This window comes from Oryctolagus cuniculus, chromosome 11 (assembly GCF_051225735.1).
Source record: "Oryctolagus cuniculus isolate XC-2025 breed Fujian yellow rabbit chromosome 11, ASM5122573v1, whole genome shotgun sequence".
NCBI classification, from domain to species: domain Eukaryota; kingdom Metazoa; phylum Chordata; class Mammalia; order Lagomorpha; family Leporidae; genus Oryctolagus; species Oryctolagus cuniculus.
This window is the reverse complement of record NC_142877.1, coordinates 98,754,097-98,774,484: the sequence shown is the minus strand read 5'-3', so window position 1 is coordinate 98,774,484 and position 20,388 is coordinate 98,754,097. Positions and strand designations below refer to the sequence as shown.

Below are 20,388 nucleotides of genomic sequence, written 5' to 3'. Positions count from 1 at the left end.
TACTTTCCAGTGCAGCACAAGAAACCATTAACAAACTCCAAGTGACGGCAGAGCTAAAGAAAGCAAGCATGGATGTGCAGGCGGTGAAGAGGTGAGAGTGGAGGCTCTGGCTTTCCTCATCATGCTGCCCTACCCCATGAGAGGCCGTCTGTGGGGTGGGCCTTTGCTGCCGTGGTTAAGATCCTGCTTGGGATGCATGCATCCCCTGTTCAAATCCCGGCTCCACTTCCTATCCAGGTTCCTGCTAATACACACCCTGGCAGGCCGCCATGGCTTAAGCAGTGACATCACTGCCATCCACAGGGGAGACCTGGATTGGATTTCTGGTTCCTGGCTATGGCGTGGCCCAGCCCCAGCCCCAGCCCCAGCCGCTGCAGGCATTTGAGGAGTGAACCAGCAGGTGGAAGATATCTTGGTATCTGCCTGTGTCTCTTTCAAATAAATAAAAATATTTTAAAAATAGCTGTTTGTGCTTAGCAAGAGCTAAGAGGGAATAACCTGTACCAGCTGATGATTTCATAAGTATGAATATATTTTTAAAATAGGTGGCCTATTGATTGAGGATGGTCACTGCCTCAATCAATATCGGGACAGTACCTGGCCTCTGGCTGGAAAGTTTCTCTAACACACAGGTACAGAGGCGAAGAAAGTAGTGGAAAAGAAGCAGCAAACTGATGTGAGGGCACACCATTAGCTATCTTCTTAGTACCCTTTTCCATTTGTTCTCAAACACACATTTGTCCCCCCACTTTATAACATCCCTAATATTTGGCTTTTTGGGTTTTTTTAAAAAAGATTTACTTATTTATTTATTTATTTATTTATTTAAAAGGCAGAGTTACAGAGCAAGAGGGAGAGATGAGAGAGAGATCTTTCATCTACTAGTTCCTCTTTTTTTTAAAAGTATATATATATATTTTAAGGATTTTTAATTTATTTGAAAGGCAGAGAGAGAAAGAGGTCTTCCATCCACTGGCCCACTCCCCAGATAGCTGCAACAGCCAAAGCTGGCCTGATCAGGAGCCGGGAGCTTCTTCTAGGACCCCCACATGTGTTCAGGGTCCCATGGATCCGAGCCATCTTCTGCTTTCCCAGGACATAAGCAGAGCGCTGGATCAGAAGTGGAACAACTGAGACTTGAACCAGCACTCATATGGGATGCTGGTACTTAATCCACTATGCCACAGCACCGGCCCCCATCCACTAGTTCATTTCCCAAATGGCTGCTATGGCTGGAGCTGAGCCTGGAGCCCGAAACTCCATCCAAGGGCCCAGGGAGCCAGATTGGAAGTGGAGCAGCCAGGATTCAAACTAGAGCTCATATGGGTTGTTGGTGTTGCAGGCAGCAGCTTAATCTATTATGCCACAACACTGCACCCCCCCCCCAAATTTGAATTCATTTTACATTCATGTTGGAATTATATTTGGCAGTATTTTTTTTTGACAGGTAGAGTAGATAGTGAGAGAGAGAGAGAGACAGAGAGAAAGGTCTTCCTTTTTCTCGTTGGTTCACCCTCCAATGGCCGCCATGGCCAGCGCGCTGCGGCCGGCACACTGCACTTATCTGATGGCAGGAGCCAAGTACTTCTGGTCTCCCATGGGGTGCAGGGCCCAAGCACCTGGGCCATCCTCCACTGCACTCCCTGGCCACAGCAGAGAGCTGGCCTGGAAGAGGGGCAACCGGGACAGAATCCGGCGCCCCGACCGGGGCTAGAACCCCGTGTGCCGGCGCTGCAAGGTGGAGGATTAGCTTAGTGAGCCGCGGCGCCGGCCAGTTGGCAGTATTTTTAATATTTAGACTTCAATTTAGTTAAATCTGGTATTGCTATTAAAAACAAATTGGTAAGAAGAAACATTACAGGAGCAAGAGTTGACATTAAAATTATTGTCCCATCAGTTGCTCATTTTCAAACCTGTTTCCTGCTTTGGTGAAGGGAACTCAGGTGAAATAATTTGAAACATCTAAAGAAGCTTCCGTCCGTAATAATTTCATGACCCAAGAGACATCTTGGTCTCAGGTCATGCTGAAACTTGTATTTTCTTCTTGAGGACTTGTGTTCACCTCCCTCTAACACCAAGTCGTCGGATTCCCTACAGCCGAGGCTTTTGGGGAGAAAGACAATAGCTTGTCTAAAACGCAGCACGTGAACTGGATGGCAGCTTTGCTGAAACCAATGCACTGAAGAAAAGTTGTCTTCAAGCACATTCTTGCTGCGTCCTCTCCTGTTTTAGGAGCCTGAGGTTGAAGGTGCCCCAGGAAGAGGACTGCCCTTCCTTCCCTCACCCACAATGCAACGAGAAGATTCTGTGCATTTACAGACAATAGGTAGGAGCTGGAGGAGCAACCTCTGTGTGTGCAGAGAGTACTGCATTCACACACAGTAGCCTCCTGGTCACGTACTCCAAACAGCCTGGCCAGAGAACCTGCTGCCTGTCTGTGAACGTCCTCATCCTAGATGGTGCACAAGACAATGAAACACACGCTGTGGCAGAGCAGGGGCGCAGGTGCTCTCTCTTCGTAGGCTTGTGATTGCCTGAGGAGGTCCTCAGCTGCTCTGTCCACAGCAAAAGGGAGCAGTGGCGAAGCTTCTGCTGGGAAACCTGCAGTGCCAGCCAGTCTTCACCCTAGGTTCTCTTCCTCAAAAAAAAGTTATTTATTGGAAAGGCTGAATGACAGGGAGAGGGAGATGGAGAGGGAGAGGGAGATGGAAAGAGAGAGAGGGAATGAGAATCCTTCATCTGCTGGTTCACTCCCCAAATGGCTGCAAAGCCAGCACTCAGAAAATCCAAATGGTTCCCCACAAGGATGGAAGGGGCCCAAGCTCTTGGGCTATCCTCTGTTTGCTTTCTCAGGTGTGTTAACAGGGAGCTGGGTTGGAAGTGGTGCAGCCAGGACTTGAAATGTTGGTCCGGGGGCTGGCATTGTGGTGTACAGGTAAAGTCTCTACCTGTGACGCCAGCATCCCATATATGGGCACCCATTCATGTCCCAGCTGCTCCATTTCTGATCCAGCTCCTTGCTAATGGCTTGGGAAATCAGCAGAAGACAGCCCAAGCCCTTGGGCCTCTGTACCCACATGGGAGACCCAGAAGAAGCTCCTGGCTTCTGCCTGGCCCAGCCATGGCTGTTGTAGCCACTTGGGGAGTGAATCAGTGGGTAGAATATATGTCCCTCTCTCCCTCTCTCCCTCTGTATCTCTGTAACTCCGACTTTCAAAATAAACAAGTGTAAAAAAAACAAAGAAATGGTGCTCCAATGCAGGATGCTGGCATTGCCACAACGCCGGCCCTTCCCTTAGGTTCTTTGTAGCACACCTGGGAGGATTCCAGTAGAAAATAAAGTATGGACACATTTTCTGTGAGCGTGGAATGCACTCATTTTTGAACCCTTGCATAAGACTTGCTCCATGGCTGAAGGAAGACTCTGACAAGTTTAAAGTATTGAAGCTGAGGATAGTGCTAGGAAGTGATATTGACAAGGGAATTGATGAGAGTATGAATAAGGAAGCCTCCAAAACATTGCAGTATGAGAGCTCCTGATGACTTGAGCCTCCTTTTGTGTGTTTTTTTAATTAATTTATTTGAAAGGCAGAAATAGAGGAGGAGAGAGAGAGAGAGAGCTTCCATCTGCTGGTTCATTTCCCAAATGGCCACAACTGCTGGGGCTGGGCCAGGCCCAAAGCCAGGAGCATCTTTTGGGTCTCCCACACTGGTGGCAGGGGCCCAGGCACTTGGGCCATCTTATTCTGCTTTCCCAGGTGCATTAGCAGGGAGCCATATTGGAAGTGGAGCAACCAGGACTTGAACTGGTGCCCATATGGGATGCCAGCGCTACAGGCGGTAGCTTAACCTTCATTGCCACAGGGCAAGCCGCTCCTTTCTTTATTTTAAACATCCTTCTAGGTCCACCTTGGAGTATGACTGTGGGAAAGCAGTGGGAAGCTGGGAGGGGGCATGAGGTCTACGTCACTACCTCCAACTCACACAGACCCAAGTCTGAGTGCAAAGCTGGACAGATGACTTTGCAGCACCCACTTATTCCAAAAGACAGGAATACCCAGTGCCTGTCTTAAAGTAGTACTGAAGATGCAATGGTGTGTGCAGGGTGTCCTCAGCCTGCCCAGCACGCAGTAGAGACACTGCCCCCTCCTGCAGAAGATAACCAGGACCGAGGCCAAGGTGAGGGTCACCAGGCATTCTTGCAGACACAAGGCAGCTCAGCTGCTGACACTTACCAAAGCTGTAAGTCTCCCTGTAGCTGTGGCCAGCTGGAGAGGCCTGAGCTCAAGCTGTAGTCGCACTCTCACCTTGACCTTTCTCCTGTAGAAAGCCAAACCCCCTGCATTATAATGTTAAATCTCCACCCCCAGCCAAACATGGAACCCACGTAGCATACATGGTAGCACAGTGGCCTACACATCCGCCCCCTTTTTAAAAAATTTTTTTAATTTATATAAATGGAACAGATTTCATGTATCTCATATATATGGTTTTAAGTACATAATGACACTTCCCACCCCATCCTCCCTCCTTCCCTCCCTCCCACCCGTCCTTCTGCTTCTTTATTTTTCTTTTAAGTTTTGCAATAATATACTTTTATTTTTTTCTTTGAGAACAAATATCATCGTTAATTGAAGAGGTACCTAAGGAAACAAGCGATGGCATTGGGCACTTAGGCTTATATAAAACTTATGAGACATAAGAATATCCTCTACTTAATACACTAAAGCAAAGTAAATCTTTGAGAACAAGTTTTATTATTAGCTCTCATAATACAACTCTTGGAGGACAAAGGTTCTGCATGAGAAGTTAGTGCACAGTGACTCCTGTTGTTAATTTAACAATTAACACTCTTATGTATGACATCAGTGATTACCCAAGGCTCTTGACATGAGCTAACTAGGCTGTGGAAGCCTTTTGAGTCCACAAACTAAAGCCTTTTGCATCCTTCAATATTTAGACAAGGCCATAAGCAAAGTAGAAGTTCTCTCCTACCTTCAAAGAAAAGTACCTCTATCTTTGACCACTTTTTTCCACTGGGGTCTTACCCACAGAGGTCCTTTCTGTAGGACATTTTTTGCCACAGTATCTTGGCTTTTCATGCCTGAAATGCTCTCATGGGCTTTTCAGCCAGATCAGTATGCCTTAAGGGCTGATTCTGAGGTTAAAAACAAATTTTTAAATAGATGTTTGACAAATTGATAGGAATTACATGTTCTAATGATTTTCTGACTTTTAAAAATTTATATGAGTGAAGTTGAACATTTTTTCTTTTGAGTACTATGTATATCCCTTGCCTATTTTCCTGTCAGACTATGGCCTTTTTTACTTTTTGTTTGTTGAACTTTTTAGTTAGTGAAGCCTTTGACTATAAATTAAAAGTATCTCAAAAAGTAATAAAATATTTGTCGAGTAAACAGATGTTGGAGAGCTGAAAAAACCACAAGGAAGTACTACAGAGAGAGTAACTGTAGGAAGCAGTCTCCATCACCAGGGTGGGGGTAGCTAATCCTCTCTCTATGATTACTTTAACACTTAAAATGCATTTTTTAACTACCTTACTTATGGGGATTTGGCATCCCATGGCAAGTTTTTAAACTGTACCCTTAGAAGTAAGTCCATAGGAATGTATACAGAACTATATAGCTTTACAGTTACAAACTTAATACATTTCATAATTACAACTTTAGGAACATGGTGATTCTTCCCACCATTCCCACCCTCCCACCCACATTCCAACCCCTCTTCCTCCTCCCTCTCACTCTCATACCCACTCTTATTTTTTACTAATATCTATTTTCAATTAACTTTACACACATTTGGTAAATTCTATATTAAGAGTTCAACAAGTCATTGTTTCTCAAAGTGTCAGTTTCACTTCTACAGATTGCCTTTTTTGTGTTCTATTGGTGCATGGAATTATTTTTATTTTTTTGAATTTGCTGAGACTTGCTTTGTGGCCTAGCATATGATCTATCCTAGAAAAAGTTCTATGCACTGATGAGAAAAATGTGCATTCTGCCACTGCAGGATGAAAAGTTCTCTAGATATCTGTTAGGTCCACTTGGTCTATAGTGTCAATTAACTGTTGTTTCCTTGCTGATTTTCTGTTTAGTTTTCTCTCCATTGCTGAAAGTGGGGTATTAAAGTCCCTCATCACTATTTTATTGGAGTCTATGCCTCCCTTTAGGTCTATTAACATTTTTTAAAGTAGCCAGGTGTCCTGTAGTTGGGCACACATTCATTTATTATTGTCAAATATTCCTGTTGGATCAATCCCTTAGTCATTACAGAGTGTCCTTCTTTGTCTTTCTTAACAGTTGTGATGTTACAGTCTGTTTTGTCTGATACTAGGATTGCAGCATTAATTCTTTCTTGGTTTCTATTAGTATGGACTAACTTTTTCCAGCCTTTCACTTTCAGTCTGCTTGTATTTTTGTTGGTGAGATGTATTTCCTGTAAACAGTCAATAGATGGGTCTTGTTTTTTCAATCCATTCAGCCAATCGTTATCTTTTAACTGGAGAGTTGAGGCCATTTACGTTCAAGGTGACAATTGATAAGTAAGGACTTGGCCCTGCCATTTGTCTATAATTCTTCCTATTGTTTACTTTGGATTTCTTTTGTACTTCTACTAGTGGGTTTTTTGCCTTCTCATTCTTTCATCATGGTGGGTGTCTTTCTGTGTTTCTATATTTAACACATCCTTAAGCATCTTCTGTAGGACTGGATGAGTATCGACAAATTCTTTCAATTTCTGTTTGTTATGGAAGTCCTTTATTTCACCTTCATTCATAAATGCAGGCTGTGTGGGGTATAGTATTCTGGGTTGGCAGTTTTTACTGTTAAGACTTGGACTATATCTCGCCATTCCCTTCTAGCCTGTAGGGTTTCTGATGAGAAGTCAGCTGTGAGTCTAATTGGACATCTTCTGAAGGTAATGTGGTGGTTTTCTCATGCCCATTTTAGAATCTTTTCTTTATGTTTTATTGTGGAGAGTTTGACTACAAAGTGTCGTGGTAAAGATCTTTTCTGGTCACATCTGTTAGGAGTCCTATGTTCTTCCTCTATTTGAACATTCCTTTCTTTCTCTAAATTGGGGAAGTTTTCTGTAATTATTTCACTAAATAGGCTTTCTGTCCCCTTCTCTCTTTCCACTCCTTCAGGCACTGCTATGACCCACATGTTTGGTCATTTGATAATATCCTATAGGTCTCCAACAATATTTTCTTGTTTTTTTTTTTTTTGTTCTTTTGTCTGACTGTAAGATTTCCAAAGACTTGTCTTCTAGTTCAGATGTTCTTTCTGCTGCCTTCTTAAGTCTGCTGTTAAGACTTTCCACTTCATTTTTCATTTGATCCATTGAATTCTTTGTTTCTAAAATTTCATTTTTATTTCTCTTTATGGTCTTGATTTCCTGGCAAAAATTTTTTGTTTATGTCTTGTATGGGTTTTTTTAGTTCATGGATTTGCTCCTGATTTTTTTTAATAACACTATGATTAATTTTCTAAATTCCATTTCTGGTATTTCCTCGGATCTCTTCCTCTTTGCATTTTAATATTGAAATGTTGTTGTGTTCTTCGGGAGTTCATGATGACTTCCTTTTTCTTCTTCGAATTTTGGTTCTTATTTTTTGGCATTTTTTGGAATTGATTTTCAATTTTTTCTTCTGTTGACTTTTTTCTGGGGCGAGGGCTGCTATGTTTCTGTGGCTTCCTGGAATGTCTACCCTTCCAGTGAATACCAGGAGGTGTGTGGTGGGTGTGACCTGGGGGCTCTGGTCACTGCTCTAGGGCAAGGTGAGTTTCCAAGGAAATGAATCTGAGCTACATCCTGCAGCTTCTCTCTTAGCCACCCAGCCCCAAGGTCTCAGCACCTAAGGTTCCCCTGGTCACTGCTGGCATGGGTGCCCCTTTGTTTCTGGTAGTTGCCCAGCCACTTCCCTGTTGATGTCTGAGACAGTGGGGGCTGCGGGCCGTTCCCTCTTCCCAGCTCTGGATCACACGCTACAGTCACTGGTCTAGCGCCTGCGCACGGCTGCTGCCAGTGCTGCCTTCAGACCCCTACCCCCTCAGTGGGCTGTTATGTGTGTACCTGTAGGCTTCCCTGGTCAAAGTCCTGATTCAAAATGGAGTCCAGTCTCTCTCAGCCGGGTTGTGGGTTTCATTTTGGAGAGATTGGTTTGCATCAGCCACCTCTCTCCACTGTACTTGGACCTCGGGTGACTGCCAGCAACCACCACCCCTGCCCGCTTTTAAACATCATAACCCTTCCTGGAAGTTTCCCCAGATTTAACGGCCTGTGTATGACTCCCAAAGCAAACTCTACAGGACGTGTAACCACCCTTTACTCCGGGAGCCTGGTGTGTGTTCATGAGACGCTCTTGCCCCTGGCTTTGTCGACGCAAACGAGTTCCTTTCTGCTTATAGCTGAAGTTACTGTCTGCTTGTTCCCTCCGGCGTACACGCCAGACAGGAACCCTGGGGAACCTGCCCAATGACAGGAGGTGCTCATTAACCCTTGGTTTCCTCCTCCTTAAACAAATACCATTTTTTGCTACCTTCTAATTTTTCCCTGTGTCTGCAACTTAACACGTGTTTTTCACAGACAAATAAATAGATTGAAATTCTCATCAGCCTACGGTATGTGTGCACGATTCTAGAAATATTTTATTCAGGCAGCATTCCTGCAGGTTTCTTTTTCACCTCATAGCTCATTGAAGCCTGCATTTTTTGTGGCTGTGTTTATCCTTTTGCCAAGCCAATTGTTATGCAAATGCCTAATCAAGAGAATGAATTTTATAAATTTTTTTAGATGACTATGCTTTCAAATACACGTACCTAATCATATCCTTGTTTCTTTCGAGTAGTGAAATAGCAAAAACAGAATTCCTACTTAGGGAGTACATAAAATATGGATTTTTTCTGCTGAAATTATCTCCAAAGCATTGGCAAATGCAGCAAGCACTAAAAAGAACGCAGGCATCCAAGAGTAAAGAGGAAGTCGTCCTTCCAAAATTATTAACAAGTAAGTCACGTATTCTCCATTTAGTAAACAGCCCTGATTCCAAAATATTCCGCTTCAATGTTTGTTATGTATTTAAATAGTCAGGATTTGTTAAAAAGATGTATTTGAAAGGCACAGTTACAGAGAGGAAGAGAGAGACAAAGAGAGATCTTCCATCCACTGATTCACTCCCTAGCTGCTGTGAGAGTCGGGGCTGGGCCAGGCCAAAGCCAAGAGCCTAGAACTCCATCTGAGTCTCTCACACTGGCAGTGACCCAAACACTTAGGCCATCTTCAGCTGCTTTCCCAGGCGAATCAGCAGGGAGCTGGATCGGAAGTAGAGCAGCCAGGACTCAAACCTGTTCTCATGGGATGCCAGCATTGCAGGTGTAACCTGCTACACACGACACTGGCCCAAATTGTGAGAATTTTTTTTTTTTAAGATTTATTTACTTGAAATTCAGAGTTAGAGAAGGAGAGGCAGAGAGAGAGAGAAAGAGAGGGGGGAGGGGGAGAGGGAAAGAGGGGGAGAGAGAGAAGTTTTTCATCTGCTGGTTCATTCTCCAATTGGCCAAAACGGCCGGAGCTGGGCCAATCTGAAGCCAGGAGCCAGGAGCTTCTTCCCACAGACCTGCCTGAAAACATCTAAAACACTGGATATATTTAGAAGAAACACTGGCTTTCAGAACTTTGGACACAAAGCAGCAAAGCAGAATAAATCCGGGAGAGGGGACACCCTGTGTTCACCTCTGCTAACTCCCCGGAGAGAGTTCCCAGGTGGAGCCCAGAACAAAACAGGCAGAGATGCTCTGGGACAGGAGCGTTTGCACCACCCACTGTGGGCCAAGCCCCGCTCTGTTCCCTGGAGAGCCGGCTGCTAACCATTTCCCAGCCTGCCACTGGTGCTGGCCCTGCCCACTGAGTACTGAGTGTCGCAGGAGTGACGCCACCTGGTGGCAGCTCACCAACTCAGTGAGGACCAGGCTCAGAGGCGGCCCCACCCACCCGCGTCTGTGCTCTCTCTCCCCCCACCTTGTTTTCCAGAATTCTCCATCAGTTCAAATAAAAGAGAGGGCACCCCGGATGAGTCCGAGGGGATGTTGCTTTCAGGAGAAGGGAGAAGGAGCCAAGGTAAGTGAGAGCCACGTGGCCTGCCGCACAGAGGGAGAGTGGAGAGTATGTCTGTGGCAGGGGGCAGGGCCTGCACGCTGACCTGGGAGGTAGAGGGTGGCGTTCACCTCTCCCATCCTCTGAGGCTCCCAGTGTTCTCCAACATCATCACAAATCTCAGAGCTGGGCACAGGCAGAGGACCTGGGAAGGAAGAGAGCCTGTTGTCATTTGGATCTGCAGTCCCCCAACCCAAGCTGACTCAGTGACCCCATCTGTCCTTTATCCAGCAGTGTGTGCCCGGGAGGGCAGGGGTACAGCTCCCTTGCACCTGTGTCTGCCCAGAAATGACCCTGGAAGGAGCCTGACGCCCTGTGCACCCAGCTCGCTGCTTGACAAAGTGCATTGTCGTGGGTGCCGTGGTCCCTTTGGGCGCGCCTCGTGGAAGGCATGCTTTGCCTGTTAGAGGCTCCGGAGTGGCACGTGTGGGCAGGCAGCGGAGTGATGTCAGTGTTCTCCTGTCTGTGAAATATGGACGATGGAGCTTGTTCAGTCTAAGTCACACCCCTTAAAGATACTTCAGCAGTACGCGTTCGGTCTCAGCTTAAAAGCGAAGATGATCATTGATGGTGGTGATGGCATCCATCCAGCTCTCCATCCATTCTTCCTCTTCTTTCTCTCATGTGCCATTTGTTTATTGGAAGCATACAATGTGTTGGGCACGTTTTAAGACTTGGAGTTCACAAAGGTGAACAGAGCATATGTCTGCACCCCTGAGCTATGCAATACAACAGGGCAAGTGACTGACAGGCAACAAGGGCTCAGGAGACAGAACCCCAAATGTGATCTCTGCCTGACACATTTAGAAGACCCTTTCTACTTAAGGTTTACATGTGAGCTGGGTTTTGAAGTATGAGTAGGAGCTTGCCAGACAGAGGGTAAGGAAGGGTGAGGCCCACTCTGGTTTCAAGACAGAATCGGGGAACAATGGCTGGGTCCTAAGGGTACTGGCAAGAGGAAACGTGAGGCAGCGGGTGGGTTTGTGGGCCAGTGGAGGAGGAGACCCAAGACAAATCATGGCCGCTTCTCAGCTTCAACTCAGGGTTGGGGCCACATCTTGAAGGGGATAGCAAGTACACATAAGTGGAGGGGGGGGCGGGACAGGTGCGCAGGTCACTCGTCTGTGGCAGCGGTAGGTCTGTCCCAAGACGTAATGATTGACATGCACATCACTTCTTATTTTCTCCCTTGTACCAAGGGACAAGGACTGATTTCTAATCACCTGTCATTTCTTCTCACCCCACCTACGCCAATGGCATGGACTTCACCTGGACGTCATGAACAGGAAAGCCACGCAAGAGGCCCACCCTCAACCCAGAGCCCAAGAAATCATCCATGTCCAAGTACAGTGCATGCTGATTAACTCTCTTGGGAATGGAAAGGTTTCTAGAAAACCACTCTGTTGGCCTTTCTTCCACGTAGATCCCACATCCCCAGCTGTGCTAACACCCAGTGGAGGTGGCTTGTGCAGTGTCTGAGCTCCCATGGACTCCTATGCATTCTTTGAGAAGCCATTGCTACTTCCAGAAACCGATCGCCCCTGCCTCTGGGGTCTCTGCTGTTGTCTCCTAAGCTGCTTTGCCTATGGGTTCGCAATTTTGCCACATTGCTCAAAATTGCTGCAATAGCACCATAAACCATTTTTATCTTTTGTTGCTTCCCTTGATGATGGTTGACTCAGTTATACTCATTATTTCCTGAGTTGCTAGTTCTCCACCCAGGCTACTGTGGTGTAGCGGGTGAAGCCACTGTCAGCACAGCATCCCACATGGGCGCCAGTTCAAGTCCTGGCTGCTCCACTTCTGACCCAGCTCCCTGCTAATGCACCTGGGAAAGCAGTGGAAGATGGCCCAAGTCCTTGGGTCCCTGCACCCGTGTGGGAGACCTGGAGATAGCTGAGGCTCCTGGCTTCAGCCTGGTCCAGCCCTGTTCATTAGGGTCATTTGGGAGTGAACCAGCGGATGGAAGATTTCTGCCTTTGTGTGTCTCCTCTCGCTTTAACTCTGACCTTCAAATAAATAACAAGCTCTTTAAAATTTTTTAAAAATAAATATAAATATATACACATATATATGTATGTGGTGGCACCCTGGCCCTGTGTGTGTGTGTGTATGTGTGTGTGTATCAGTGTTGGGACAGGCGGCACCCTGGCCCTGTGTGTGTGTGTGTGTGTGTGTGTGCTGGGACAGGTGGCACCCTGGCCCTGTATGTGTGTGTGTGTGTGTGTCAGTGCTGGGACAGGTGACACCCTGGCCCTGTATGTGTGTGTGTGTGTGTGTGTGTATGTATCAGTGCTGGGACAGGCAGCACCCTGGCCGTGTGTGTGTGTGTGTCAGTGCTGGGACAGGTGGCACCCTGGCCCTGTGTGTGTGTGTGTGTGTATGTATCAGTGCTGGGACAGGCGGCACCCTGGCCGTGTGTGTGTGTGTGTGTGTGTCAGTGCTGGGACAGGTGGCACCCTGGCCCTGGGTGTGTGTGTGTATGTGTGTGTGTATCAGTGCTGGGTCAGGCGGCACCCTGGCCCTGAGAAAGGGATATAGGGGCAGCACCCTAGTGTCCCTGGTAGTTGCTAAAGGCAACAGAGGTGCTTTGCTCTGAATTCCTTGGGGTGGGTCCCTTTCTGTGGCATTTGGAAGCCATTTTTTTAAGATTTATTTATTTATTTGAAAGGCAGAGTTACAGATGCAGACGGAGAGAGTCTTCCATCTGCTGGTTCACTCCCCAAATAGCTGCAAGGGTTGCAGCTGGGCCAATCAGAAGCCAGGAGCCTGGACCTTCTTCTGGTCTCCCATGTGGGTGCAGGGGCCCAAGGACTTGGGCCATCTTCTGCTTTCCCAGGGCACAGCAGAGAGCTGGATTGGAACTGGAGCAGCTGGGACTTGGACCAGCGCCCATATGGGATGTCGGCACTGCAAGCAGTGGCTTTATCCACTAAGCCACAGTGCCAACCCCCTTTTTTTTTTTTCAACTATTTTGATAGGTGTATGGTGATATTTCATTGTGCTTTTAATTTGCATTTCCCCAGTAGTTAGTGGGGTTGAATATCTTGTCATGTGCTTATGTATTACTGTATCCTCTGGTGAAATGTCTGCTCATGTCTTTTACTCATTTTCTGACTTTTTTTTAAGATTTTATTTATTTGAGAGGTAGAGAGACAGAGGGAGAGACAGAGAGAAAGGTCTTCCATCCGCTGGTTCACTCTCCAAGTAGCCACAAGGGCCAGAGCTGAATCAATGCAAAACCAGGAGCCAGGAGCTTCTTCCAGGTCTCCCAAGTGGGTGCAGGGGCCCAAGCACCTGGGCCATCTTCTGCTTTCCCAGGCCATAGCAGAGAGCTGGATAGGAAGAGGAGCAGCCGGGACTAGAACCGGTGCCCATATGGGATGCCGGCACCACAGATTAACCTACCACAGCACTGGCCCCATCATTTTCTGACTTTTTAAAAACAGAATTTGTTGAATTTGGAGAATTCTTTATATATTAGATTCTAATCTTTGGGTATGTGTAGTTTGCAGATATTTTCTCCCATAATTTTTTTTTTTTTTTTTTGACAGGCAGAGTGGACAGTGAGAGAGAGAGAGACAGAGAGAAAAGAGAGAAAGGTCTTCCTTTTGCCGTGGGTTCACCCTCCAATGGCCGCCGCGGCCGGCACACTGCACCGGCGCACTGCGCTGATCCGAAGCCAGGAGCCAGGTGCTTCTCCTGGTCTCCCATGGGGTGCAGGGCCCAAGCACTTGGGCCATCCTCCACTGCACTCCCTGGCCACAGCAGAGAGCTGGCCTGGAAGAGGGGCAACCGGGAAAGAATCCGGCGCCCTGACTGGGACTAGAACCCGGTGTGCCGGCACCGCAAGGCGGAGGATTAGCCTATTGAGCTGCGGCGCCGGCCATAATGTTCTTTCATTCTCCTAACAAGATCTTTTGTAGAGACAAAATTTTAAATTTCAGTTAAGTCCAATTTGTAATTTGTTTTATGGACCTCAATTTTGGTGTCAATTCTAAAATCTTTGGCGTAGCCCAAGACTGAAAGATTTTTTTGCCCTAAGAATCTTATAGTTTTATATGTAAGCCCATGATCCATTTTGCAATTTGAGGTAATTCGTACATAACGTGCTGGCAAGAGAAAGTGTGACCCACTTTATACAAGGTGTCAGGTTGAGACTGAAAGGTTTTTCAGTTGGTGGTTGTGCTTTTATCCTGTATACTCTGCCCATGTTGAACTCACTTTTTCTTAGTTCCCAGATTCTGTTTCTGCTTTGTTCTTAAAGACTCCTCTGGGGTTGGGCATTGGGCCTAGCAGTGAGACAGCAGCTAGGAAGCCTGCCTCCTGGGTGAGAATACCCAGGTCCAGTTCCTGCCATGGGTCCTCACTCCAGCTTCCTGCGACTGCAGGCCCTGGGAGGCAGTGCTGGTGGCTCATGGACTTGGGTCCCTGCCACCCATGTGGGAGACCTTGGTGGAGCTTCTGGCTCCCAGCTTCGGTCTGGCCCAGCTGCAGCCATTGCAAGCATTTGGAGAGTAAACCAGTGAATGGGAGCTTGCTCCTTCTCTCTCCCAAAAGACAAAAAAGATTCCTTTGGATTTCCTATGTGGACTATCGTGTCATCTGCAAACAGGGACAGTTTTCCTTCTTCCTTTCTGGTCTGTATTATTTTATGTCCCTTGGTTTTTCTTTACTGCTCTGAGTAAGAGCAGAGGGGACAATGTCCTGGACAGCTCCTAGTCGTGAGAGGATGCAGGTCTTCAGTGTGTGACGTTAGCTGTCAGTTTCTGCAGCTGTAGACACTCTGCCAAGCTGACAAAGTCTCCTCTATTCCAGTTTTTGGGGAGTTTTTAATCATACGTGTGTATTGAATGCAATCTGCAGATTCCTGGAAGGCTGAGCCACCTGTTGGACTGTGCTAGATGAAATGAAATGAAAGCGAATCTGTTGGCAGAAAATGGCTCAGAAATCACTCCCCCTCCCCCACTTCTGTGTTCCTTTTGTAGTCGGCCTGAAAGCATCAGTTCGGAGGACAGTCTGGAATTCTTTCTGGATGAGGATGTGGACTTCGACCTGGTAACTACACTACGCCTCTTGATTGAAACGTTGTGTCTGGTGAAGAGGATAGATGCTCGTTTCTTCTTTGGAACTTAAGCATTTCCATTGTAAATATTCTGCAAATTTTCCAGAGAGAATCTGAGTTTCCTACTGCTCTCAGATTGGAAGTATAGCCCATCTTTGTCATTAGTTTAAGAAACATGTCTATAAGAGGATAATTTAGGAGATATATTCCTACACAGTGGTACTTCAAAAAGTTCATGGAAATTGGATTTAACAGAAAAGTTCATTTTGGTGCAAAAAAACCTTGAAAGCCATGCACATTGTACAAGCCTGTGTACTTTGCCGTGATCTTTTGAAGTGTCCTCATGTAATCCACAGTCTTCCTGTAGAAACAGCCACTTTCTCATTGCTCAGTATTCTTTTGGGGCTTGAGCTGCATCAGGTTGCTGAGCCATACAGTAGGTCAGCCTTCAACAAAACAGCCCTTTGCGGCCACAACATGGACCTTGCGCTAAGCCACTCTACATATAACTACCAAAATTTAAAGGAACAAAAGTCACCATGCATTTGACCTTTCACCATCTTAGCCATTTTTTTTATTTTTTAATTTTTTAAATTTTTTTAATTTCCTTTTTGACAGGCAGAGTGGACAGTGAGAGAGAGAGACAGAGAGAAAGGTCTTCCTTTGCCGTTGGTTCACCCTCCAATGGCTGCTGCAGCCAGCGCACCGCACTGATCCGAAGCCAGGAGCCAGGTGCTTCTCCTGGTCTCCCATGCGGGTACAGGGCCCAAGCACTTGGGCCATCCTCCACTGCACTCCCGGGCCACAGCAGAGAGCTGGCCTGGAAGAGGAGTGACTGGGACAGAATCTGGTGTCCCGACCGGGACTAGAACCCGGGGTGCCAGCGCCACAGGCGGAGGATTAGCCTATTGAGCCGCAGCGCTGGCCCATCTTAGCCATTTTTGAGGCATGCAGTTCAGCAGTGCTGACTACATGCACATCATTGGCAACAGATCTCCCCAACCTCCCCATCCTGCAAAACAGACCTCTGCACCCACAGACCAACAAGTCCCTTCCCTCCTCCCACAGCCCCTGCGCAGCCCCCATTGTGCGTCTGTTTCCAGAGTCTGACTACAGGTTAAGCTGCCGCTTATCATACCCCCACATCCCTACAGGAGTACCTAGGTGGAGTCCTGCCTGTGCTTCTGATAGTTTCCTGCTAATGTGCCTGGGAGGCAGTGTTTTAAGATTTATTCACTTATTTGCGAGGCAGAGTTACAGACAGGGAGGGACAGAGAGGTCTTCCATCCACTGGTTCACTCCTCAAATGGCCACAACAGCCAGAGCTGCACCAATCCGAAGCCAGGAGCTTCTTCCAGGTCTCCCCTGTGACTGCAAAGGTCCAAGCACTTGGGCTATTTTCTGCAGTTTTCTCAGGCCGTGAGCAGGGAGCTGGATCAGAATTAGAGCAGACTGGACTCAAACCGGAGGCCATATGGGATGTGGGTGTGGGTGGAGTTTTTTGGGTTTTTTTTGTTTGTTTTGTTGTTGTGGTTTTTTTTGTTTTTGTTTTTGTTTTTTTGAGAGGCAGAGAGGTCTTCCTTCCGCTAGTTCACTCCCAAAAATGGCTGCAACAGCCAGAGCTGGGCCGATCTGAAGCCAGGAGCTTCTTCTGGGTCTCCCACATGGGTACCAGGGCCCAAGGACTTGGGCCATCTTCCACTGCTTTCCCAGGCCTCAGCAGAGCTGGATTGGAAATGGAACAGCTGGGTCTCAAATCAACGCCTATCTGGGATGCCTGCAACAGCAGGCAGTGGCTTTACCGGTAAGCCACAGCGCTGGCCCCATGGGGGTGGAAATTTAACCTGCTATGCCACAGCGCCGGCCCCTAGGGGGCAGTGTTGATAGCCCAAGTACTTGGGTTCCTTGCATCCACGTGGGAGGCCTGGGTGGAGTTCCTGTCTCCTAGCTTTGGCCCAGCCCTGGCTATTGAGGACATTTGGGGGAAGGAAATAGCAGATAGAGAATCTTTCTCTGTCTCTGTCTCTCTCCCTCTCTCTCTCTCCCTTTCAAATGAATTTTAAAAATGAATAAATAAACATTTGAAAAAAAAATAGATGGTTAAAGTAGGGTTTCTCACCTTAAAAAAAAGATACCTCATGTAAGTGTAATCATGCAATATCTGTCTTTTCGTGACATCATGCAAGATATCCCCAAGGTTCACCTATGCTATAGTGTAAGATAAGGTTTCCTCAGTTTGTAAGGGTGACCACTATTTCACTGAGTATCTGCCCCACATTTGCTTTAGCCCTTTACCCATCAATGGATATTCCTGTCGCTTCTACCTCCTGGCTACTGTAAATAATGAGTATGAGTATGCAAATGTCCAGGCCATGTTCTAAAAGCAATTTGCGGCCAGCGCCACAGCTCACTAGGCTAATCCTCCGCCTGCGGTGCCGGCACCCCGGGTTCTAGTCCCGGTCGGGGTGCCGGATTCTGTCCCAGTTGCTCCTCTTCCAGTATAGCTTTCTGCTGTGGCCCAGGAAGGCAGTGGAGGATGGCCCAAGTCCTTGAGCCCTGCACCCCATGGGAGACCAGGAGGAAGCACCTGGCTACTGGCTTTGGATCAGCACAGCGCGCTGGCCATAGCGGCCATTTGGAGGGCGAACCAACGGAAGGAAGACCTTTCTCTTTCTCACTTTCTAACTCTGCCTGTTCCCCCCACCTCCAAAAAAAGGCAATTTGCTTAGAGTAAGCTGTGTTTAGTCTTAAAAATTTGGGAAATAGAAGATGATTAAAATGCAGGGGGAAAACAGCCTCCCTTAGCCCGCTTCTGTGTCCCATTCCGTCTCCCTTGCCTTTTTCCTCTTTCCTGCCCACGTCCCCTCTTCTGCTGTGTCCTTGCTTTCTCCACTCCTCACCCTCTGCTTCCTTTTCCCGGCCCCTCCCCCTCCCCCCCCCAGCCCCCACGTGTCATCCTGCTGAGAGCCAGGTCTCACTGGGAGCCAGGCAAGGCTACTGCATCCTGCCCTGTCGCTCTCACAGGACGGCAGCCTCCCCCCCACACCCCGGTACTGTCTAGAGTACACAGGTAGCAGGAGTACACAGTCCTCTCCTGTACTGCCCGTGTACACAGGTAGCAGTTTCATCAGTGAATTCTGTTCTTGGTTACCGATCGCGTAGGAGCCGGAGCTTTATTTCAAAGAGCCAGAGGAGCTGCTCCAAGTGCTCATGGAGCTGGAAGAGCAGAATCTAACTTTGGTCCAGTATTCCCAGGATGTAGATGAAAATCTGGAAGATATAAACAAACGAGAGAGAATGATACAGGAAAAAATGTAAGTCATCCTAAACAAGTCGATTATTCCGTTAAGCAGTGTGTAACAGGAAATGGCCCCTCATGCACGAGTGGCTCCTTCTGCTGGTCTCTGTGGATGTAGGCTGGGATTTCTATTAGAGTTTGCATTGCTGGGTATAAAAATGGGAAGCTGTATTTACACAGAATGGACTGGCTTTAGTTGAATTTTGTCCCTACCTCCTCTTACTTGTCAGAATATCTTTTCTCCTTCGTAATGATAAAAGGTAGCTGAAAACCATTTAAATGGCACCTACTGCCTTTGTTTGTGACCAGTGTCATCGTCACCTGTCACCTGGCTGTCCTTTCCTCAGTCGGATGGCACTTGGCCTGACGATGCAATAAGTGAGGTTTCCTTGATGTGATTCTCACCTAAATAATTTTCATTGTTAGATATTCTGTATCTTTTTCTAATGCACCTGTCCGCATGCCAAGGCTCTTACAGACAGAGTGCAGTCAGGGGAAGGAGGCTGGACTAGGTGTCTCTCAGAATTCCTTCTGACGCTAACATTTTAGCACACTTATTACACTTTTGAAAAAGAGCATCAAATCACAGAGAACAGATCTGTGTATCTACCCCATTATACAAAGCTCTAAAACCTTTTTCAAAATGATCTGAGCTGGATTACCACATTTTTATTTTTCATTTTATTTTTAAGGATTTATTTATTTGAGAGGCAGTGTTAGAGAGACAGGTCTTCTATCCTCTGGTTCACTCTCCAGATGGCTGCAACAACCAGGTCTGGGCCAGACCAAAGCCAGGAGCTTCTTCTGTGTCTCCCATGTGGGTGCAGGGGCCCAAGGACTTGGGCCATCTTCTGCTTTCCCAGGAACATTAGCAGGGAGCTGGATCGGAAGTGGAGCAGCTGGTACTTGAACCGGTGCCCTTATGGGATGCTGGTGTGTCACAGGCAGAGGCTTTACCCACTAGGCCACGACACCAGCACAAATGACTACATTTTTTGTAAGGTGTTTTTGTTTGTGTGTTTGTTTGTTAGGACTGATTTATTTATTTGAAAGAGTTACACAGAGAGAAGAGGAGGCAGAGAGAGAGGTCTTCCATTTGCTGGTTCACTCTCCATTTGGCCACAACGGCCAGAGTTGTGCCGATCTAAAGCCAGGAACCAGGAGCTTCCTCCAGGTCTCCCACATGGGTGCAGGGGCCTGTTGGATTGGAAGCAGAGCAGCCAAGTTGGATTGGAAGTGGAGCAGCTGGGACTCGAACTGGCACCCATATGGAATGCTGGCACTGCAGGCAGCAGCTTTACCCGCTATGCCACAGCACTGGCCCCATTGACCACATTTTTAAACAGAAACTTCAGAACAAATTAATTTGTTCAGAAAGTAAGAGCCTAAGACACATTTTCTCCCAGCCTCCCGTTCCCAGCACTGTAACCTTTTCATCTTTGTATTTCCCAATCTTCCCAGCATCAGCTGCCCCCCCAATCCCCATCCCCACCTGATTTTTGATTTTCGGGGATGGGGATGGAGCAGGCAGGCAGGAGAAAGGGATCATGGTAGAATCTACGTCTGGGGGGTCTCTGTGGGAATGTCAAGGGGAGGGACTCGGGGGTCCACCCTCCCGCTTCCCAGATACTGATCACTAGCCCAAGCCGAGGGCATGGCTGGCCCTGATAGATCACACCGCAGCTGGAGCTGCTGACGCCCCAGCTCTGCTCCTCTTTATCTGGGGGCCTGGGGGGAGGGACCCACACAAGTAGGAAGAGGGAAGAAAACGCCCTCTGATGGAAATGAAAAGCGGCATTGTGCATTTCTTTTTCTCATCTTAACGTGAGAAGCTCATGTACCTTGGCCGTGT

General features: G+C 47.3%; 1 protein-coding gene across 14 annotated transcripts in view; it reads left to right on the top strand.

Moving 5' to 3' along the window:
• CCDC38 (coiled-coil domain containing 38) overlaps positions 1–20,388 on the top strand; it is a 70,520-nt gene that overhangs the window by 40,332 nt on the left and 9,800 nt on the right. For all 14 annotated transcript variants that reach the window (XR_016216949.1, XM_089308797.1, XM_089308799.1 and 11 more), the window contains 6 exons: positions 11–91; positions 8,870–9,027; positions 10,051–10,137; positions 11,460–11,517; positions 15,162–15,231; positions 18,401–18,552. Coding sequence is in view for 13 of the 14 variants with exons in the window: in XM_089308797.1 (XP_089164923.1) it covers positions 11–91; positions 8,870–9,027; positions 10,051–10,137; positions 11,460–11,517; positions 15,162–15,231; positions 18,401–18,552 (606 nt within the window). In the remaining variant the exon portion in view is untranslated. The remainder of the gene's footprint in view (positions 1–10; positions 92–8,869; positions 9,028–10,050; positions 10,138–11,459; positions 11,518–15,161; positions 15,232–18,400; positions 18,553–20,388) is intronic.